Source organism: Schistocerca nitens, chromosome 1, assembly GCF_023898315.1.
Source record: "Schistocerca nitens isolate TAMUIC-IGC-003100 chromosome 1, iqSchNite1.1, whole genome shotgun sequence".
Lineage (NCBI taxonomy): Eukaryota > Metazoa > Arthropoda > Insecta > Orthoptera > Acrididae > Schistocerca > Schistocerca nitens.
The window spans coordinates 1,063,301,389-1,063,323,359 of record NC_064614.1 but is presented as its reverse complement, the minus strand read 5'-3'; the positions used below and the strand labels follow the sequence as shown (position 1 = coordinate 1,063,323,359).

At 40.5% G+C, this 21,971-nt stretch overlaps 1 protein-coding gene and 1 non-coding gene across 2 annotated transcripts in view; both read left to right on the top strand.

Moving 5' to 3' along the window:
- Positions 1–21,971, top strand: part of LOC126226731 (DNA-dependent protein kinase catalytic subunit-like) — a 563,510-nt gene that overhangs the window by 47,590 nt on the left and 493,949 nt on the right. The window contains exons 3-4 of the mRNA XM_049942233.1: positions 11,938–12,107; positions 21,424–21,595. Of these exons, the coding sequence (XP_049798190.1) occupies positions 12,042–12,107; positions 21,424–21,595 (238 nt within the window). The 5' untranslated portion in view covers positions 11,938–12,041. The remainder of the gene's footprint in view (positions 1–11,937; positions 12,108–21,423; positions 21,596–21,971) is intronic.
- Trnat-ugu (transfer RNA threonine (anticodon UGU)) lies at positions 11,361–11,435 on the top strand. Its single transcript has one exon. It is a non-coding gene; the product is annotated as a tRNA-Thr (tRNA).

The following is a 21,971-nucleotide window of genomic DNA, read 5'->3' as shown; positions in this document are numbered from 1 at the left end:
ATTTGCTTTCCCTATACCTATACTGTCTCTTCTGAAAAGCTCCACGTGATCCTGACGCCTTTGGAACAAATGAAGCATCTTTGGGCAAATAGTTTTTCATCTGCTCCGATTCCCTCACAGTATCATGCAGTTATGGGAGGAAGAGTGGCTGGCAGTGATGGACAATAAACTGCATTTGGTGAAGCCAACTGTTTGGCCTTGGAGATTGTCATGCCGGACACTCCGACGAGATATGATGAGGTGGTGCTGACTCACCTCTGAATTGGGCACTGTCCCCTAGCACATGGCTTTTTACTCTGAGAGTGCTCCCATCTGTGATGTTGTGATGTGCAAGTCAGTGTATGCCACATTTGAATTGAGTGCATTTTATTTTGTGACAAGAAGGCTTTAATGAATTTAGATGGCATGTGTCCTCTACTTTATCTGATAACGAGACAAGTGTGGTCAAGCTTTTAAAATTTTGTGGTATGTCTGGACTCCGGCCTAAGTCTTTAAGCTGGAGATTTTAGTGTGTTGCAGAATGACTGGCTGTTCCCCTTTTATTCCAGTGATCAGCCAGCTGCAGCTGTCTGCTGTCTTCTTCTAATTCTTTCCACAGTTTCTTTCTGTTTTACCATGTGTTAGATCAGCCTACATGATTTTTGTTGTTTTGTGTGCGCAAGTTTTTAGGACCTTCTTTATGTTTCTATTTGCAGTTTTCATTTTAGTAATTTTGCTGTCTTTCTTCACACTCGTCTTATTACACTTTCGAGTGGGCACAAAATACCTTGCTGTTGTGTGCTCAGAAAATCTTATCATTTTTACTGGTGTGGATTTAATGTTAATTGTAGAGGAAAAAACGTTAAATGTTAATGAACAAAAGGTGCATAACATTGACGGCAAAAGAATGGCAATAACATATATAGATTTAGACTTGGTATTTGACAAGCTGAATGATTATTAAGTTATCCTTGTGCATGATTCATTTTATTATCATGAGATACCTTTTTTAATGTTGTTATTGCATCAGGCTCAGAGTTGTCATTAGTTGATGACACATGGCTTTGTGTCTCACAGAGAAATGGTTTCGCAGTAAGTATGGTGATGACCAGACTTTGTTAAAGACATTTTTTTGCAGGCTCGATTGAAATATATAAACAACAGCGAGCTTATGGCACGCAGTCTTGTCACCAAACTAACAAATTCCCACATATTTCAAAGGCTGAAAAATATACAAAGAGTTGAGACATTAGTGATGAACAGGAATAAAATCATAACTAATAAATAAAAACATATTTAAGATAAAATTAAGTATTATTTCACTATAATTCATAGAACAGATATGAGACCTAGTAGTGAGCCCTAAGCAATAACGAGATGGCTGTCCGCCTTTCCAATATTTTAACAGAAGACAATCAGAATTCCTATAGATATTAATTATGACTTCGAAATAAAGTTCGTATACTACACAACAATTTACATTGCTGACTTCTTTTGAAATCCGGGCGAGCAATTTAACTGTCTTTGCCTTATTTCTGATAGTTCCAGTTAATTTCATGCCACATACTGGTAAGCTTAATACTTCCCGTGCCCACGTTCTGTGTTGTCAGCCTGTCCAGTGATTCTTGTGTATCCAGTGTAGTCTTGCTACCCAGTTGTAAGGAAGATTAGTAGGAATTTGTTCAGAAAGCCACCATGAAGTATTTTAGTAGCAGCTGTGGGCTTCTAAGTGCAGTGTGTGACATGTGGGCCAGAGTAACATATGCAAAAAGATTGTGAGACAGCCTTGCAATGTTCAGCAGAACCTGGCACCATGCAGTGATAATAGATGCAGCAGGGAGGACGTTGTCACAACAGAGCAACACCCTTGTTGTTAGGTATATAGCTGGGGGCTGGGTAATAATGCAACAAAGGCACATCAGAGCCATAGAAATAGGTGTGAATTTTGAGACAGATTCAGTGTCCGGTAGCACCTCTGTGATGCCAGGTCGAGGCTAGACGACGAGATGACTAGGCACCACCAGCTGCAGTTGTGGATTGGAGAGTGGGGCGGGCCAGCTGCCACCTGCATTGAGTCTCCTTGTGGGACTTGATGCCACAGGCCACTGACCTGCCATCGAAACCTGCCATCACAAGTTACCTGCCACGGGAGCAGCAGGTCATCTCCCATGCATGGCAGTCTCCATTCACATCCACAGTGGACATAAGCAGTGCCGGAGTTACTCGGGGTGCCTGTCCCACAGAGGAATGCCATTGCAAAAGAAGTAGAAGAGCATCATTGATGTCAAGGCCATTGCCTACTGTCTGGCTGCTGGCCGTAGCTTGACTCGATATCAGGAATGTAGGGCGCCTATGCGTGCAACTCTTCAGCATGATGTGTGTGTATAAAGTGGAATAAAACATTTCTCTTGACCACCTGTGTCGCTGGACCCATTGATAGTGATGTAAAATGCCTGGGAATTCGTAAGTTGGGGCTAATTCCCAGGATAAATGCCTGGGCGAATGCCCGAAATTCATAAATGCTTGGAAATTTGTGCATTTTAAAGACAAGTTGATAAGCGATGCGTAATAAAAAAGTGAAGCTGATATTTTGTATTTGAAAAGGTGTTTTACAACACTACTTTTTTAGTGGTCGGGTAACCAAGTTGGATAAAGCTGCTCGTAAGTTAGGGAATGGGGAGAGGTATTAGGGGAAATAAATTGGACTCTGTAAACTTAACTTTTTACATCTTTAATGCGATAAATTCCTGGGGTAGTACAAAAGGAAAATGGAAATGAGGTTCCATGCTTCTTGATAGAGTGTAGGGGAACGATGCGGGAGACCCACACCGCTGTACTAGGCAAGGTCCTAATGGAGGTGGTTTTCCGTTGCCTTCGTCCAACCGAAATGTGGATGGATGATGATGATGATGATGATGATGATGATGATGATGATGATGAAGACAACGACACAACAATACCCAGTCATCTCGGGGCATGTGTCAATCGCTGACTTCGCCGGGAATCGAACCCGGGACCTTGTGCTCGGGAAGTGAGAATGCTACTGTGACACTACAAGCTGCGGAATAGTACATAAGGGGGGGGGGGGGGCAAACGATGCTCAAATTTGAAAGTAATTTTTGATGTAGAGTATAGTTCATATTAAGGAGTTGGTCTGTAGGTAGTATTTTAACTTGTACTATAGTACTGCAAAAAAATTAAATTCTTCTCAGTGAATTTCATGATCTTCATAAGTTGAAGAATTATGGAGTTCTGACTTGGCCTCAGATTCTCCTGAACCTGATTTACCACTGACTGCTGGGTTCCTTTCCATTTTGTCTTTGATTGGACTGTTCAGTAGAGGTTTCTACTTGGCATCAAAATGATTAGGTTGTGTTCTGTCTGAAAGTGCTGAAGGAACATTCTGTACTAGTAGATGTAACTGGTGCTCCCGGAATTTTTATGGCAACTTTTGCCAATTCACAGGTTCACTTTAAATCTTGCCACTACAATAAAGAATGTACATGATGATTTTTTTGTCTTTCTGAGAATGAGGGCTCACTCCTTCCCCCACACATAGTCCTGACAAAATTCTTTGTTTCTCTCTATAATCAGCCAAGTTCTCTCTAACTTAAATAACAGTTTGTCCAGCCTTCTGAATGATTTCATGATGCCTTCAGTTGTCATTCTCTTTATTTCATGTATGATTATACAATTTCGACCTTAGGCCATTTTTCAAGTATTTTATGGATGATTGTATAGTAGTAGTATATTATGCCGTGTATGTCCTTGCTGCTATGATTGCATATTAAGTTCATAAAAGAAATGAGAGAGATTTTTGTATTTTAGGAGCATTTTACTTTCAAGCAGTTGTTGGAAAACACATTGTATAGACACAAAATTGTACATGAAATAATGAGAACCACAGCTGAAGGCATCACGAAATCATTCAAAAACTTCATTGCAGCTGCAGACCCTATTGCATTGAAAATTCAGTCCAGTGTTCTTTCCTGTGCCACAAACAAAGTTTATTGCATCAAGCATCTTGATAAGCTTCGAGTTACTACCTTGTACTGATGGATTAAGAAGATTAATTTCAAGATGGATAGAAGACACATTGATTTCCTTCCTAGCTTGGAATTTAGATAAGATTGACTTTTCTTCTGCAGATTGCAGAGGAGAGGCCACTAGTTTCTCAGTGAGAACTACTACCAAGTTATTGAATTTTATGGCTCTTGTGTGAAATTGAGGCTCATTTAACTCTGAAGCTGTAATCAAATGATTGATTTGGTTCATGAGCTCTTACCATTTTCTCAACTGTTGACCAGAAAACATAATCAGAACACTCCTTTTTTCAAGCTGCAGATACAACTGCACCTTTTTGTTTACAACTGAGCTTTGTAAGACAACTGTATTTGACTGCAAAACATTAAAGACAAAATATGGCTCCTCATATTGTCTTTCCTGGACACCTAGTGAAATTATATCTTTTTTAACTATTTTGACAGCGTAAAATATCTGAGCACATCTATTTTAATAGGTGAACTAGGCACCCAAGTGGAACAATGTGAGGGTACTTATCATTTACCAGATTTAATGCAGCATCTTGAGCATCAGTTCTTTGTTATTAAATCCTTTTTATGTTAATGTGTTCATTTTATCTTCACAGCAGTGCAGTCATATGAAAGTGGATAAAGAAAGGAGCAGAACAGAAAACTATAGTGTGGCTCAGATGTTGCTACATTTGACAGTAAAACAGTTTTCTTTTCACTGAAAACAGTTTAACATTTAAGAATACATTTATGATCAAGAAACAGTTGTATTCAGAAATAATTTGGTTGTCAATAATTCTTTAGTACTATTCAGAGATTTGACACATACTGGCTTACCAGTTTATCACTACTGAGCTGTTAAACACTGTGTGTGTGTAATGCGCGTGCGCGTGGGTGTTCTTACGTGCGTGCGCTCCCGTGCATGTGCTTGTGAGTGTGAAAAGCGGCAGTATAAATGATAAGCAGCTGTCAGCACCACGCGTCTTTCCTTGGTACAGCAAGTTGGAATGCAAGTAAAAACACATGCTTCTCTCTTCTTTCCTTTCATTCTTAGTAATAAAGGCAATTAATGATACATATAGTTTTAAGTGCAAACATATACTAACTTTTAATGTTGGGACTATCGTAGTGTCCCTTATTTTAATTGGTAAATTATACATTCTACTTTAAAAAGTACATTTTTTATAAATGTCCAGATTTTGGATTGCAAAAAATGGATCATCCTGACCAATCTCCTTCCTGACATTTTGCCTGTTGCCCCTTCCCTATTTCGTTTGCCTTTATTTATGGATACCGAACTCTCTTTATTGGTGAGAGGCTGAGTATTTTTATATAATTTAGGACTGTGGCGTTGCACGCCCAATATTACTGATACTGATGGTTAACTTCTGTTCTTTCATTAATCAGTGTTGGACAATGTCGGTTTAACACACCTGGACAGAAATTTATTATTTAAGTACAAAATATTTAGGCACTGCTGCTTAGCAGCTTACAGCCTGCAATTAACGTTTGACCAGAGTCAGTCCGTATGTTGGTTGTTACCATCAGCTGCTATGTGAAACGATGTCTTTTATCCCACTTGTAGATATTATCTGTTACCTGTAGCCAGTCTGGATACTTGTATCCAATCTGGAATATGACTGAGGGATGCATACCCATTCATCATGCCATTAGCTGTTAAGTAATCTTAATGAGACAATATTCTTCATCTCGTTCATAGGCAGAAATGTATATTTAAGTGTGCAAATGTAACCTTGACTTTTTGTTATGACTATGACATTACACGCCCAATCACACTGATATTAAATGTTATTTGTAAGCAGAAACACATGTTTAAATGCCTAAATGCAAATTTGACCTAATGCCAGTAAAAAAATAATAAAAAAATATATAATTGAGGAGTGTGGCATTGCATGCCCAGTCTTACTGATACTGATGGTTAACTTCTGTTCTTTCGTTAATCAGTGTTAGACAGTGTCGGTTTAACACACCTGGACAGTAATTTAATATATAGATGCAAAATATTTAGGCACTGCTGCCTTTCGTTCTTTCAACCAATATGTTTTACTAAGAATATGTAATTTGACACAATATATGTGCATGTACATTGTTCCATTGTATTTATGATGTTATACCCCAAATTTATAAAAAGCTCCTCGGAAACCTAACACTAAACTTTACACTTTTTTAGTACCATGATTAACATGTTAAATTATGTTAAGTTACTACCTGTATGTTCTGCAAGGCTTATCCAGTTTCTAACCACCCTAAGCTACTTTTGTTTAATGCTATCTTCCTTACTGCTACTAATGCTATGTTAATTCAAATTCATCTACTTTTAAGTTTTTAGGTGCTGTTGCTTTTACTGATGCTTAGTCATACTGATGTACTCTCCATGATAGTACGGATATTTCCTGTAAATAGCCACACCAGATAAAGTTTGAGGAATGTATTCAAAATTGAGAAATAATTTTGCTGAGTAATAGCTAGTCTTTCTCATGGGCTCCAAATCTGTTATAAGGGTATCGTTCTCGTCAAAAGTAAGTTCTTTACATATTATGCCACTAAAGGTTTTAATGGTTATATTAATCCAATTCCTAATATAAAGGTAGCTACTGTTATGTATCTATATTTCCACATGCGCATGCACATGACCTATCAGCGGTGCTTGGTACACAGCTGCTCGCCGCGGTTCGTTCCAGCGCAGCTCTCACGGCCTACCGACCTTGTCCGCGCAGTGGGGCCTGCTGTTTCTCTTCAGCCTAAGTAATGTAGATTTATGACTGGTTACTACGGTGCTACAGTTTTATACTTGACATGGCCAAACTTTGGCATGCAATAGTTTAGTGTCACTGGCTTCTGAAGAAGGCCAAATTATTTTGGCTGAAACCTGGGTAAAGATTGGTTTCTATTTGCAACTGAGGCAAACGTGTTACATGTTACACCGATGGCTCAATGGCTGATGGTCATGTAGGCTTTGCGTATGTTCATGGAGGACATATTGAACAGCACTCCTTGCCAGATGGCTGCAGTGTTTTCACTGCAGAGCTGGCGGCCATATCTTGTGCCCTTGAGCACATCTGCTCATGCCCTGGTGAGTCATTTCTCATGTGTACTGACTCCTTGAGCAGCCTACAAACTATCGACCAGTGCTACCCTCGCCATCCTTTGGTAGCGTCTATTCAGGAGTCCATCTGTGCCCTGGAACGGTCCCGTCATTCAGTGGTTTTTGTGTGGACCCCAGGACACCTCGGAATCCCAGGCAGCAAACTTGCCGACAGGCTACGCGGAAACCGCTTCTGGAGATGGGCATCTCCGAAACTGACCTGCGTTCTGTCTTATGCCGCAGGGTTTTATGGCTTTGGGAGATGGAATGGCATAGCAGTACGCACAACAAACTGCATGTCATTAAGGAGACTATGAATGTGTGGCAGTCTTTCATGCAGTCCTCTCACAGGAAATCAGTTGTCCTCTGCTGGCCCCTCGTTGTCCATACGTGGCTAACACATCATTACCTCCTCTGTCGCGAGGACCCACCTTAGTGTCGCTGTGGCTCACAAATGACGGTCGTCCACCTCTTGCTGGACTGCCCACTTTTAGTCGCTCTGTGGCAGACTTTTAACTTTCCCAGCACCCTGCCTTTGGTGTTGGGTGACAATGCCTCAACAGCAGTTTTAGTTTTACCTTTTATTCATGAGGGTGTGTTTTATCATTTGATTTAAGTTTTAGCGCATGTCATTTGTCCCTCTGTGTCCTTCACCCTAGTGCTTTTAGGGTGGACGTTTTAATTTGTTGCAGAGCGGCTGGCTTACTCCTTTTTATTCTCATGGTCAGCCAGCCATGCTAATCTGCTCTCTTGTTTCAATCTCTTCTACGTGTTTCTTGCATCTCTCTATGGTTTTCTTGTCCCTTCTATCAGTCTTGTGGTTTTCTCCTTTCTTCCAGCTGTGTTTTGTATGTCTCGTTATTTTACTCCCACCCATGTGGAATTATTTTAATCGAAACGAGAGACCAATGACCTATTAGTTTGGTCCCTCTCCCCCCCCCCCCCTCTCCCCCCTCTTTTAAACCAACCAATCAACAGTCAAGAGAAACCTTACTCTTGAAGTATTGGAAGCAATGAAACATTGGTTCAAAACTGCTGGACCGGGCGCACACTATTCATGTCGTTGATTTAACATTTCTGCTTCAGAATTTACAGAATACAAAGTGTATTTGAGAGAACCAGCTGCCCCATCAACTAAACTTCTAGCCATTTCCCACCAAAACAGACAAATAAGAGGAGGGAAAAATTTCATTAATAAAAGAGCTTGTAGATTGCATTGGAACATAAATGCATTGACTCTGCACTTGAAATAATTGATACTTTTAGCTCTTGGAAGACCTTTGTGTTCGGACGCTATTCCAAGAATTATGACTTTCCTGTTCTAAGTGTATAAAGTCTCCACAAAAGAAGGCTGCAGTCACAAGCAGCGATGGGTATACGAGGTGCGGCTAGAAAAAAACCGGACTGATGCTGGAAAAAACATTTATTTACAATTATTTACAATTTCATGTTATCTCCTTCAATGTACTCTCCTCCTCGGTCTCTACACCGCTCCATACGAATTTTCCACTGTTCATAGCAGTGCTGCAGATCATTTTCGGTAAGTCCATACATTACTTCCGTCGCTTTTTCTTTTACTGCTTCAACAGTCTCAAATCTAGTTCCTTTCAAAGCTGACTTGACTTTAGGGAAAAGAAAAAAGTCACAGGGGGCCAAATCAGGTGAGTAGGGTGGATGATCTAAGATGGGAATGTTGTGTTTTGCCAAAAACGTCTTCACTGACAACGCACTGTGAGCTGGGGCATTGTCTTGGTGAAGGATCAATGACTTTTTTCTCCACAAATCGTTCCGTTTTCTCCGTACTCGCTCACGTAGGGTAGCCAGGACGCTAATGTAGTAATGCTGATTCACTGTTTGTCCCTCTGGTACCCAATCAATGTGCACAATCCCTTTGATGTCAAAAAAACAATCATCATTGCCTTGAATTTCGATTTTGACATTCGTGCTTTTTTTTGTCGTGGAGAACCAGGAGTTTTCCAATGCATCGATTGGCGTTTAGTTTCAGGATCGTAAGTAAAAAACCACGATTCATCGCAAGTAATAACATTTTGTAAGAAGGTGGGATCACTTTCAATGTTTTCCAGGATGTCAGAACAAATCATTCTTCGGCGTTCCTTCTGTTCAATTGTGAGACACTTTGGAACCATTTTTGAACACACTTTGTTCATGTTGAAACTTTCATGAAGAATCTGCCTAACACTTTCCTTGTCAACTCCTGTTAACTCAGACACTGCTCTGGTTGTTAAATGGCGATCTTGTCGAACAAGTTTACCGATTTTTTCAATGTTTGCATCAGTTTTTGCTGACAATGGTCTGCCAGTGCGAGTGTCATCACTGGTGTCTTCGCGGCCATCTTTAAATCGTTTAATCCACTCAAACACTTGTGTTCGCGATAAACAATCATCGCCGTACACTTGTTGTAACATTACAAACGTTTCACTTGCAGATTTTCCTAGTTTGAAACAAAATTTGATGTTAACACGCTGTTCTTTCTGTACACTCAACATTTTCCGACGCACAGACAAAACGTCAACTACTTAAAACAGACTCCACGGGCAGACTGAGTGCAGGAGGCAGATGAAACTCGAGCAGTAGGCGGAGCAAGAGTCATGTGACAGGCCACGCGACTTTCAGCCTTATTGCATTCGTTTTATTGTTTCACCAGTACTAGTCCGGTTTTTTTCTAGCCACACTTCGTAAGAAAAGGCCACCAGTTGTCTGTCGTGGATTTGGAACTAATTTCACTAATGTAAGTAATTGGAAATAAAAACTGGTGCCTATTTTGGACTTTCACTCACCCCCCTATGATTATCAATTACATTGATGTAAAAGTTTGCTGCATTCTCCAGTTGAAAATGACTGAAACTACTTGGTGAGTCGGTGTAAGGGCTAGCGATGAATACATCCGAAGGAAAATGTAGTTTTTCAAAGCAGCCAACAGCATTTTAATGTTATAAATAACAACCAATATCCTTAGAAAATTACAGGCATGTAAACAGGAATGAAAACTTTCTAGCTTTTGGATGAATCCTTTTTCGAGCTAGATTACACATACACACAGCATGTGCTTTCCTCCCCACATGTGTGTGCACTGTATTTGTTTTGCTTCTTCTCTAATGACCTGGTCCTTGGTGAAATAATAACCACAACTTTCTCTTAGTTGTGAAATGATAATTAAATGGACACCCTAGCAGCAAACAGGCGTTTATGGACTTCATTGGGGACATGTTGAAAAATGTGTGCCCCGACCGGGACTCGAACCTGGGATCTCCTGCTTACATGGCAGACGCTCTATCCATCTGAGCCACCACGGGCACAGAGGATAGTGCGTCTGCAGGGACTTATCCCTTGCACGCTCCCCGTGAGATCCACATTCCCAACATGTCCACACCACTACATTCGTAGTGCGCCTAATAGATGTTTGCCCATGATACTCATTACTCGTGGCAGATTAATCTACCAAGTCCCGTATGAGTTCGGGCGTAGTGTGTGCGTTCGCACAAGAAGGTCAAATGGCCGGGAAGCCATATTTTAACTATATATGACGGTAGTATCTGTTCCCGAAAGAACAGTTACCGTGGATGACCATGCAGCTTTGCTAGAAATGAAATGATAATTAAATGGACACCCTAGCTGCAAACATGCGTTTATGCACTTCATTGGGGACATGTTGAAAAATGTGTGCCCCGACCGGTCCTTGAACCCGGGATCTCCTGCTTACATGGCAGACGCTCTATCCATCTGAGCCACCGCGGGCACAGAGGATAGTGCATCTGCAGGGACTTATCCCTTGCACGCTCCCCGTGAGATCCACATTCCCAACATGTCCACACCACTACATTCGTAGTGCGCCTAATAGATGTTTGCCCATGATACTCATTACTCGTGGCAGATTAATCTACCAAGTCCCGTACGAGTTCGGGCATAGCGTGTGCATTCGCACAAGAAGGTCAATGGCCGGGAAGCCATATTTTAACTATATATGACGGTAGTATCTGTTCCCATTCTGTACCGTCATATATAGTTAAAATATGGCTTCCCGGCCATTGACCTTCTTGTGCGAACGCACACGCTATGCCCGAACTCGTACGGGGACTTGGTAGATTAATCTGCCACGAGTAATGAGTATCATCGGCAAACATCTATTAGGCGCACTACAAATGTAGTGGTGTGGACATGTTGGGAATGTGGATCTCACGGGGAGCGTGCAAGGGATAAGTCCCTGCAGACGCACTATCCTCTGTGCCCGCGGTGGCTCAGATGGATAGAGCGTCTGCCATGTAAGCAGGAGATCCCGGGTTCGAGTCCCGGTCGGGGCACACAGTTTTCAACATGTCCCCAATGAAGTCCATAAACGCCTGTTTGCAGCTAGGGTGTCCATTTAATTATCATTTCATTTCTAGCAAAGCTGCATGGTCATCCAAGGTAACTGTTCTTTCGGGAACAGATACTACCGTCATATATCGTTTCTCTTAGTTGATGATGCAGTATTTTGAACAGTGTATTGTATATTTTATAAGGTAGGTAATGTGTTGTTTCTGATGGAATTTGGGATTGTGATGGGAACTCCAGTTCTACAAGACTCTGAAAGCAGAATATGTAATTTGAATAAAATTATACACATTTCAGATAAATGATTCCTAGTGCTCGAAAAAGTTGTAGACAATGGAAGTTTGCTAATAAGGCGCTTACCTTGGCGGTCTAATCTATCTCTTTTCAGTAATGTCATATGCATAATAACACATTTAAAAGTACTCCTGTTTTATGTATTTTGGTTGTACTAAGTTTTAAATTATGGATTTTTCCAATGTCATGTTTCAGACCTAGCGTTTGCCATAATTTTTTCGGAAAAGATTGGTGTGCTAACATTTCTAAAGAACAATGTGAAAGATACAGGCTTTAAGGATGGTGTCTCAGAGATTTTTATGCTGCTTCAGAACTTGCTGGAAAGTTTTCCAGAAAGAATTTCTTCGTATGCGTGCCAGATCAAGGTAAGAATGCATAAAAGATCCCATATACAATATGCATGTCACTTCTTTTCTGCTGCAAAACACTTAAGGGGAAGAACGGAATAAAAATATGCCATATTAAGTAATAACAAAATTCTTTTCGCTTGTTCTTTGGAATGGTTGACAGTGTATGTAATGTATCGAGTGGATAAAATAAAGATTGCTATTGAAAAGTGCGCAAATGACAGTGTCACAGGAAGATAGGAGTGCTGCTGGTCATGTTCCATTCCCTTTAAAATTCAGTAGCAATGGAATTATGGACTCTGCAGGATCATGTGTAAACTGTCAAAACTTTTTACCAAATGACGAGTCCTAAGAGCTGGTGCATCTTTCCTTCCATTAGCATTTCAACATTCATTATAATTGATAATTGCTGTTTGCATCTGTGGCTGAAAATGAAGTTGAAACTTTGAAGAGGAGGTACATAGAAAGGCAGGGTGGTAAAAAACTTTGTGTATGCCTGAAAACAGAAAGTGTGCAAGATAAGCTATCAGAACCTCATGTTAATTAGCTTGATGGCATAGCACTACACTTGGCATTTTATGTGGAATGGTCATAATAATTTTATACAATAACCTACCAGTTCATTTGTTCAGAAGCAAAATGTTACAGGCTTGTAAATAAAATAATGTGTTTCAAAGATTGTTCTGTGAATAATGTTTTAATGAGTGAGAAAGTATTGTTCCAGATATTATGTTACATCACTGAGAAGCGCTTAAGGTTTTGGCAACTGCATTGCAAATATAAAGGCAGCATAAGGAAAAGTGTAAAGGCTACATGTGAGTTACATAATTTGAATTAAATCGAAGAAGATACAGAGATAGTGTACAAAAATGTTTAAAGCTACTGAAGCGTTTGTATCTGGCGCTATTGGTGGCCAGGTGAAGCAAGCATGCCACCATCGTCTGCAGCTAGTGCACCGGCTGGCAATTACGAACATGTCGGGCTGCTGCCAATGGTGCCTCATCCACTTGCATCTTCTCCACTGTACGCAAACCTTCTTGAGTCAGAGCAGCTTCTTGCCAGTGTGCATTTGGTTGTCAATGACAGAACTCTGCACTTGGTTGGTAAATACTTGTGTGAATGTTTCTTTAACCCTATCATTATTGGCATGCAGTTATCAGCTGATGTAATTTTTACACATATAGTGGTTGCCAACAGTTTTGGTGACAGTGTTGTTCATTCTGTGCATGTCTTTCTCGAGTAAAATGGATCCAGCATTCAGTTGCCAGAACAGCAGCAACAGCTTGAGAAACAACAGCGGCAGTTAGATGTGTTTTGTCAATTATTTATAAATTCACTGAAAGCAACCCAGCCACTGCCACCTAAGTACCTGTTTGCTCCTCCAGCTTTTCCACCGTTACAAGAAGCAAAGAAAAATTAGGACATATACATGTGACTTCTGCAGCAGCATTTTGCAACTTTTCAGGTGGATGATCCATCCTTGCAAAAAGCTTTTTTCTTGTCATTGGTTGTGCCTGAAATGTTTCATTTGCTTCAAAAACTTGTTCCACTGAAATATTCATCAGCATTGTCATTTTCTGAAATGTGTGACTTGCTTATTACTTACTACCTTAAGCAAACCCATGTGGTGGTTTCCTGTTTGGAGTCCCACCAGTGGCAAAAGAAACCAGGACAGCCCTATCAAGTGTGGGTACCCAACTTCTATGGGCCAGGTAGGAAGAGTAAATTTGTGTGTGCTCACTGCCAGCACTCCTATAATGATTATCTGATTCACAATGCCGCCGTCCATTCTGCTGCAGATGGAGAGGTCCATTGGGAGGTGTTGCGTTTAGAAGATCCAATGGTTAAGGAGATTTTGCCTGTCGCTACGGTTTTTGAAGTAGTGCAAGTCGCTTCTGAATAGGTTGAGGATGTCATGGACATTGCGTCATTGTGCTCATTGACACAACATTGTCAGCATTCCCAGACTTCCTCAATTTGTTCCTCTAATTCAGTCAGGTCGTAATTAGACTTTACTGTTTTCCACAGCAGTTTCCTATCGTGTCCTGACTCTTAATGTGAAAACCCTGCACACTGCTACTCTCGTAGGTGCTCAGTATGTGCCGCTTGCCATAAAAGAGCCAATGTGGCCATAGTCTGTTGAAGCTCCTGTGCGTGTGGGTCTTGGTTGCAGATGTGGAATTCACGGAAGTGCATAATGTTATGCCAGTCCATGGCCATGAGCTTGATGTCCCCAACAAGATTATGGTATGCAGTTGATTCAGCAACAACCATTCTGTTTCCAGGTCAATACCAGGTCCTTTATGTCCCTTATGAACCTGGAAACATATCGTCATGTGGCTCGACATGCTCTCTGTCTCCTCCACAAATTGTCATTTGGTCAGTTATGGAAAACAGCCCATTCCTGTTGAAGGAGAGTTTATGATTGACATAAAGTATCAACTCGTCACAAGAGTGACCAAATTTTTGGCAGTAGACATTTCAACATCGGAGAACATTTTTGGCCTTGATGTATTCCACAGCCTTTGGGTTTCAAATTCAAGACATGGTATATGTTGTTTCAGACACTTTTCCATTACAGGAACTGGACAACATCTGCTGAAAGTTTGGTACCCTGTCGATAGGTTGCGGGGCCTAGATATCACCTCTAGTCAATGGGCTATGCCTTTTGGTTCTCATTCACAAACCTTCAGGGATGCTTCATATGTGTTGAGATTTCAAATCAACCATTAATGCTCAGTTGGTAGTGGATTCTTATCCAATTCTACAGACCAAGAAATGCTTGTGAAACTGGTCTGGTGAATGTTTTTTCAAAAATTTATTTGGCGGACTCGTATCTGGATTCTGCATCTCAACACATTTTGTTTATACCGTTACACATGCTTGCCTTTCGGCATCACGATTGACCCCACTATTTTTCAGCAGTTCTTAGAACAAATTAATATGTGATATCCCCTTTTGTGTAAACTGTGTAGACGCCATAATTGTCATAGGCCGTCATGGCAGGAATATCTTGAACACCTTTTGACACTCTTTCCCTAAACTGCAAGAGGCAGGCCTTAAGTGCAACCTGTGGAAGTCAGTTTTTTCAGGTGGGAGAAGGGTATGTGGGCCATCTTCTTTTGAAGGATGGTGACGTTCCTACACAGCATCATCTAGTGTCTATTTTCAAATTGATCATCATGTCCAGCAGGTGATGGAAGGGCTCCAAGTCACAGCATATTGCACAGAAGTAGTCAATTGGCAAGATCCAGTGCTCATTTTGTGTTGAAAGGTTGGCTTGAACAGCTACCTGCTGAGGGGTTGGGCTCATCCCGCAATTTTTTCCTGGAACTGGTTGATAGAGACTACTCCTTAGTGTTGATTCAGACGAAACTTACATTGTTATCCCACTGATCCTACAACCTTGGATTCATGCGCTTCTCCACTATGGCTACTGGGGCATAAACTGCATGAAAATGTTAGTGAGGCATCAGTGGCACACTCTCAATGTTTAGTAGTGATGGATGCACTGTCAAATTATCCATAGGTCATGTGCATGTGCTCCACCTCAGCAGAAGCTACTGTGTGTGCTTTAACACAGTTTTTGTGTCCAAAGGATTGCCATGGATAATTGTCTCCGTTAAAGGCCCACAGTTTGCCTTGGCAATGATCTGTGATTACTGCATTTGGAACAGTATTACTCACCTCACGTCTGCACCATTTCACACCCAATAGAAAGGTGAGGCAAAACATATGGTGCATACATTTAAGATGCAATTGGTAAAGTGCTTGGTGGATTCGCTTCCTGATACAGCATTACCTCTGTTCCTAAGCACCTACAGGACCAATCTGCTGAATGACCGGAGTCCAGTGGAGGTTCTCACAGCCAAAAACCATGGATTCTGTTACAACTTGTTAGTCCTGCACCATGCCTGTGGCATGGTGTCACCCTTTCAGATATGCTGTGAGTGATCCAGTCTGAGTGCACATCTTCAGTCAGTGGCCGGGACGGGCATTGCCTACATTTTGGAAGGTGCATTTCCGGCTAATGTTTTCCATGGGTGCTGTTGGTGCTTCACTTTTTCCTGTTGGAATCAGCTATGCCCTCAGTGGGGCAGTGACCCACCTCAGCCACAGTGGACACAGTCGTAGGGCCTCCCTATAGGTGCTGCCTCCTCCCAGGGCCTGGGTGCCATGGGGAGTTCTTCACTGGATGGTTGGTGGGCTTTGACCACATTGAGATCAAGCTGCTGCCTGCCCTGGAACTTCAACTGGTGTCTTGACAGGGCTGCCCAGATGCCACTTACTCATGGGAGCACCTGGTGGATGTTCCCCTGATGTCGCTGCCACAGTCTCTTGCCACTGTATGCCATACGGAGTCCCGACATGAGGGGTTGTCACTGTGGCCAGTGCACCTTCTCCAAGCCACTTCTGCCCATGTATTCCGCCAGTTCGGAGACAGCCCTGCAAGGGCGATGCCTCTTCAGATGCTGGTGAACTGATGGAAACCAGCGCTGTTGCCATGCTGCAGCTTTTTTGCTGCTGCAGTCACCACTGTTGGTGGTGTGCCAACATTCTGCCAGCAATGATTCTACCGGCGTGATCATCCTGTGGTGCTGACTCTGCAGGGAGGGATGTGGTGGTGCATCCACACAATCCACCACTGCAGCATTTGTATCCAGCCCCAGCAGTGGATGGGTGAAGTAAGCACTTCTGTCGTCCGCAGCCAGCATCCTGAGCAGCAGTTATGAACACATGGGGCTGCCGCCAATGGGGCCTCATTCAATTTCATCGTCTCTGCCATTCACCAATGTTCTCGAGTCAGACCAACTCTGTGCCAGTGTGCATTCAGTTGTCAGTGAAAGGAATCTGTACTTGGACAGTTAATAGTTGTGTTAATGTTACGTTAACATTGTCATTATTCAGCGTGCAGTTATCAGCTGACATAATTTTTGTGTGTGTAGTGATCATCAGTAAAGAATACAGATACAGCAGAGACACTGAGGGAAAATAGAATTTTTTAACTGTGGTATAAGTAGTAAATAAAGTTCTTAATATACCAAAAAAAAGATAGAAAATAAAATGAGACCAAAAAATGCCTGCTTCATGAGGAAAGACAGATCTTCCATTAATAAATTAGTCAGTCACTAATCATCAATAATTGTGAGACTTGTTACAATTAGTGGCTTACAGATTTTTAGTTCTCCCATTGTTACCCATAAAAAGATTTAGGTTGCCATAGATGAATTCTTTATCTATGTAGAAGGCAGAGATGACTGTAGATACTGTAAGATAAGTTAAGCTATACTAATATGACTGAAAAAGAGAGAAATATTGAGCCTACAGTGATTGCAATGCAAGCAATATTAAAAAGGGGATGAGAAAGTTATAGGAATATTATAATGCTGTGCATTAAGAATAATCGAAAGTATTATTTAAGAAGTCAAAGGATGGTTCAGTGCAGGCTTGATAGCACAGTTGACGATTTAAATACTATTGAAGCTAGAAAAAGTCTGTTATCTGGTACTGAAAAGAGGATGTTGTTCATGGACAGCTATGGATTCATATTTTGGTGTTTTTTTCATTGGTCCTTTGTCAGTGAAAACATTGTTTTCATTGTATGCTCTTCCTTCTCCTCAGTTTTTGGCTGTACAGTTTTGCTCAATATACAGTAAAACTTGCTCAAACTGGAATTGCCTGGTACTAAAATAATTTTCCAAATTGGAAAAGTTTCTGGATTATGCAAGACTCACTGGGCTATGTAAAATTTGTCAGGTATCGTGCACAAAATTACAGTAAAAATTTTTAATTAAGCATTTACTGTACTTATGTACTTTCACTCCAGCACAGTAGATGTTCATTTATTGTATATTGGACAACAGAACACTGGACTGTTACACTAATTGGTAAATAACACGGCATTTCTATATTTTTACTCAAACTTTAAATTTGTTTATTATTGTATGTACATACATATTATTCTCATGTTTATTTGTTTTACATTTCAATTTTTGGCCACATCTCAAGGTCGGAAACATGTTTTAATTTCCTGTTCAAAATTGTTTTTTTCTAGGCAATTTTTTTTTGCACCATAAAATAGTTCCAAAAGTTGGGAGAATTTGTGTGTGCTGCAAATTGCATAACACAGTTTAGGCATGCAATGGCTTTTTCAGGCATATTAATTTTTCTAGGGCATCACTTTGCTCCTATTCTTCTTCCTTTGTTTCTTCATCATCATCATCTGTGTTGCAGATTTCTATTAAATCTGTTGCAGACGTGAAAGTGGAGTGAGTTGACAGAAAGTCATCACTTCGAATGTAATCATCTGCACTACATGAAATGAAATGTTTTGCATTTTCATTAGTTTGCTGCATTTTCTTGAACTTTGATGGCCACAGAAGCGTCTTTTTCTTGACCTCCAAACCCCACTTTGTAGAAGCACTTGCTGACAGTTTCGGGCTTTATTTCCTTTACTGGCAAGCCAATTCAGTTTAATGCATTCAGGACAGGAACTGACTGAGAAAGAGCAAATTCACTTTCGGCTTCTTCAACACTAAAAATAAGAGATTGCATCAGTAATCACCTATAATGACACTTGAATGTTTAAAGAACACCATGATCCATGGGCTGTGTGAGGCTGGTTGAACCTGGAGGGAACCGAGCCAATTTCATATTTGGTAACATTACTTTCTGGTAGCAGGTTGCATTGTCTAGGAAAAGGAGTACTTGGCAATTTCCTTTTTCATTTTGGAATTGAAAGAGCCCAGCCATTCTTCCATAAGACCACTCACCATCCGCGCCTTTTTATTGCTTCGCCACATGACTGGAAGCTTACTGATATCTATATTTTTAAAACAACGCAATTTTGCTGCCTTTCCAATCACCAATGGCTTCTCCATTTCACGTAACATGTTTCCACACAGCAGTACAGTCTGTCTTTCCTTAGACATATTTCCACCTGTGCACTTTTAATCTCAAATTGTTTCTCGTCATTTCTGTTGCATACTACCATCCCCAGATATTTAAACTCTTCTACTACCTCACATATCTGGTTTCCAATATGCAGGGTCTCCTTCCTTTATGTCTTGTAATTTCTTTGTACCCTCATATAATTGCCTGTAAGTCATGTTTTAAACAACAGAAATATGTTGTATCAGCTTAAACAAATAAATGAAAAAGTGGATGGTGATTATGTTGGAAGAGAACAACATGTAAAAGTTTAAGAGAAAAAAAGAAATCTTCATGAATGTGACATGGCTGTCAGTTTGTTACATTGAGCAGTGATTCTCTTCAAATGTTCTCCTGTGTGAACATGATGAGGCAGAATTAGTCTGTGAAATACAGTATGTTCTTCGGGCCCTACAGATCATGGTTGTTATAACAATCCATTGTATTATCTTGTCCTTCTATGGTAATGATTGTAGGTTATTTTGATGTGGTGGTGATCTTTATTGTCTATAAAGATTGCATTGTAAATTTCTACAAACTTCTGCTTTAAAAGTTTCAGTTATTGTTAATAAAGGAATTGAAGCTCAGAGATTGGCCATGTAGCTTGTTTACAGAGAATTTTTAGAGAATCAGTGTTGTGAATGAATACAGAATTCATCTAAAGACTTTTTGTTGGTTGCTTTGCTGTGATTTTCATAAGGTCCTAACTAAAACACAATGCTTGAACTTTTGGTTATCAGACACCTTCAACAAAGACTAGGTTTGCAGATTTCATCATGTTCGTATTTGTCAGAAATGATTTATTGAAGGCTGACCAAAATGGGCTGCTGTTAAAAACACATTGATGCTGTGTGCAACATGCTTGAAGAGCAATGACATGTTACTTACCATGAGAGAGGCATCCTTTAATATGCCAAGGGTGGTAGTACATTCGACAAAGAAAGAAAGAGAAAGAAAGAAAGAAAGAAAGAGAATCACTTATTTCTTTGACTACACTGGGCATGTCTGACTATGGCTTTAGAGGATTGAAAAATATTTGATGCTAAATGATATGCAGCAGTTTTCAGTTATGTTTAGAACGTGCAGCTGATCATCTTTGCATCTGGACACTTGCACGACATCTTCAGGGTGAGTCACCAAAGAATTAAATCAACTGCTCACCTTGAACAATTTATAATCATGCTGTGTATGCGTTTTGGCCATGCTTCGTGGTTGTTACTGCAAGACTGGCCACTTTGCCAGCAGCCAACTCCCTTGTTGGCAGAAATTGAGATCAGGTGGCATCCACTCACTGTGGCTCTTGGTGTACTGTCATCTTTGCTATGAGCAAATTGTAGAAGTATTGGATTTCATCTGTTACCCAACTGATAGCTCGCTGCTCCAGTTAATAATGTTTTCCACCATACGTAGCTCCACAGGCTCTTTAATAATAATTCCAAAATGAATCAGCACTAGTCAAAATTGTTGTTTTATTGTATTACATTATATGTCCTGTGGAAATATGTTGTTCAGCAATGGCAGATTTTGTGGATTGCAAAAGACAAGTACAGTGCTGACGTTCTAAGTAGCATTCTTCCACAGTGTGTGTGGTCTGACCTATATAAGCCATACCATCTTGGCAAGGTATTTTATATGCTCTATCCTTCCACAGTAATAAATCACCCTTCACCAATCCAAGAATGTCTGCAATCTCAGATGATGGAGGGAAATCTCATTAATGTGAAATTTCTGGAGGATCGTGTTTGTCTTGAACAAGACATTGCCAACAAGAGGAAGAAATACTGTGAATTTCGTCAATGCACTATCCTCCTTATCTGTTTGCTGATTTTTTTGCTTCAACTGCTAATGAGCTATTGATCTACCTTATGTACTAGATGGAGTCTACATTTTCCTTGAAGACTTCTCTTAGGTGGATGAGCTACTTAATGACACTCTGGGCATCAGAAACTGTGTATGTCCCATGTGCAACTGTATGAAGCACATTTGTTGTATGTGATGGCTGATGACAGCTTGAAGACTGAGTATAACTCCATGTGACTGGGCTTACAGTAAACGGAACAATCCAGAGAGTCGTCATTCTTCATTCTAACTAAAATGTGCTTGAACAGCAACCAGCACCTTTTTATGTTTCCAAGACGTTCGGATGAATAATATTTAGATGGTGCAAAAACTCCAATAATGTGTGTTCTCCATGGGTTTGTCATTAAAAATAATTTTATTCCTTGCCATTCAAATATGCAAAAATCTTTACTGACAATTCATCTAGAGTTGGTGATAAAATTGCAATTTCTTATGCAGTATTCAAGACAGAACATCATGTTTCCTTTCCACGGAAATTGTGAGCCTAGTCAATAACTTGTGGTGTGGTTTGATTTTAAAATATGAATTGATTTTCGTTTTACAGGCAGCATGTTTGCATTGCCTCAAGTCAGAAGTAACTGCTGCAGAAAAAGTGAAAGCACTTGAAGTATTGCAGAGTGTTTTGAAGCTAAATACATGGGACCAAAATTTGAAAATTTCAGAACTAATAACTACCTTGGAAAATTGTTATCTAAAGTCAAAATCACAACCCACAGGTAAGTATTCTTAAGCAGATATTTAGTACTTTAATTATATAACGAGATGAGTAGCACTAAAAGTAAATTATACGTAGTAATTCAGTACAAAAGTTATTAGGGGCTGCAAGCCAGAGCAGTCAACAACAGTGTGACTTGGGGTGTATCAACAATAAGAAACTGAGGATTCAGGTAACATATAGAGAGCAATCAGCAAATCAGGATTAAGGAAGGTTCAATTGACTGCATCATAGACAAGGTGAATATAACCCCCCCCCCCCCCCCCTCTCTCTCTCTCTCTCTCTCTCTCTCTCTCTCTCTCTCTCTCACACACACACACACACACACACACACACACACACACACTGAATTCAATCCAACAGAGGATGGACTGGAC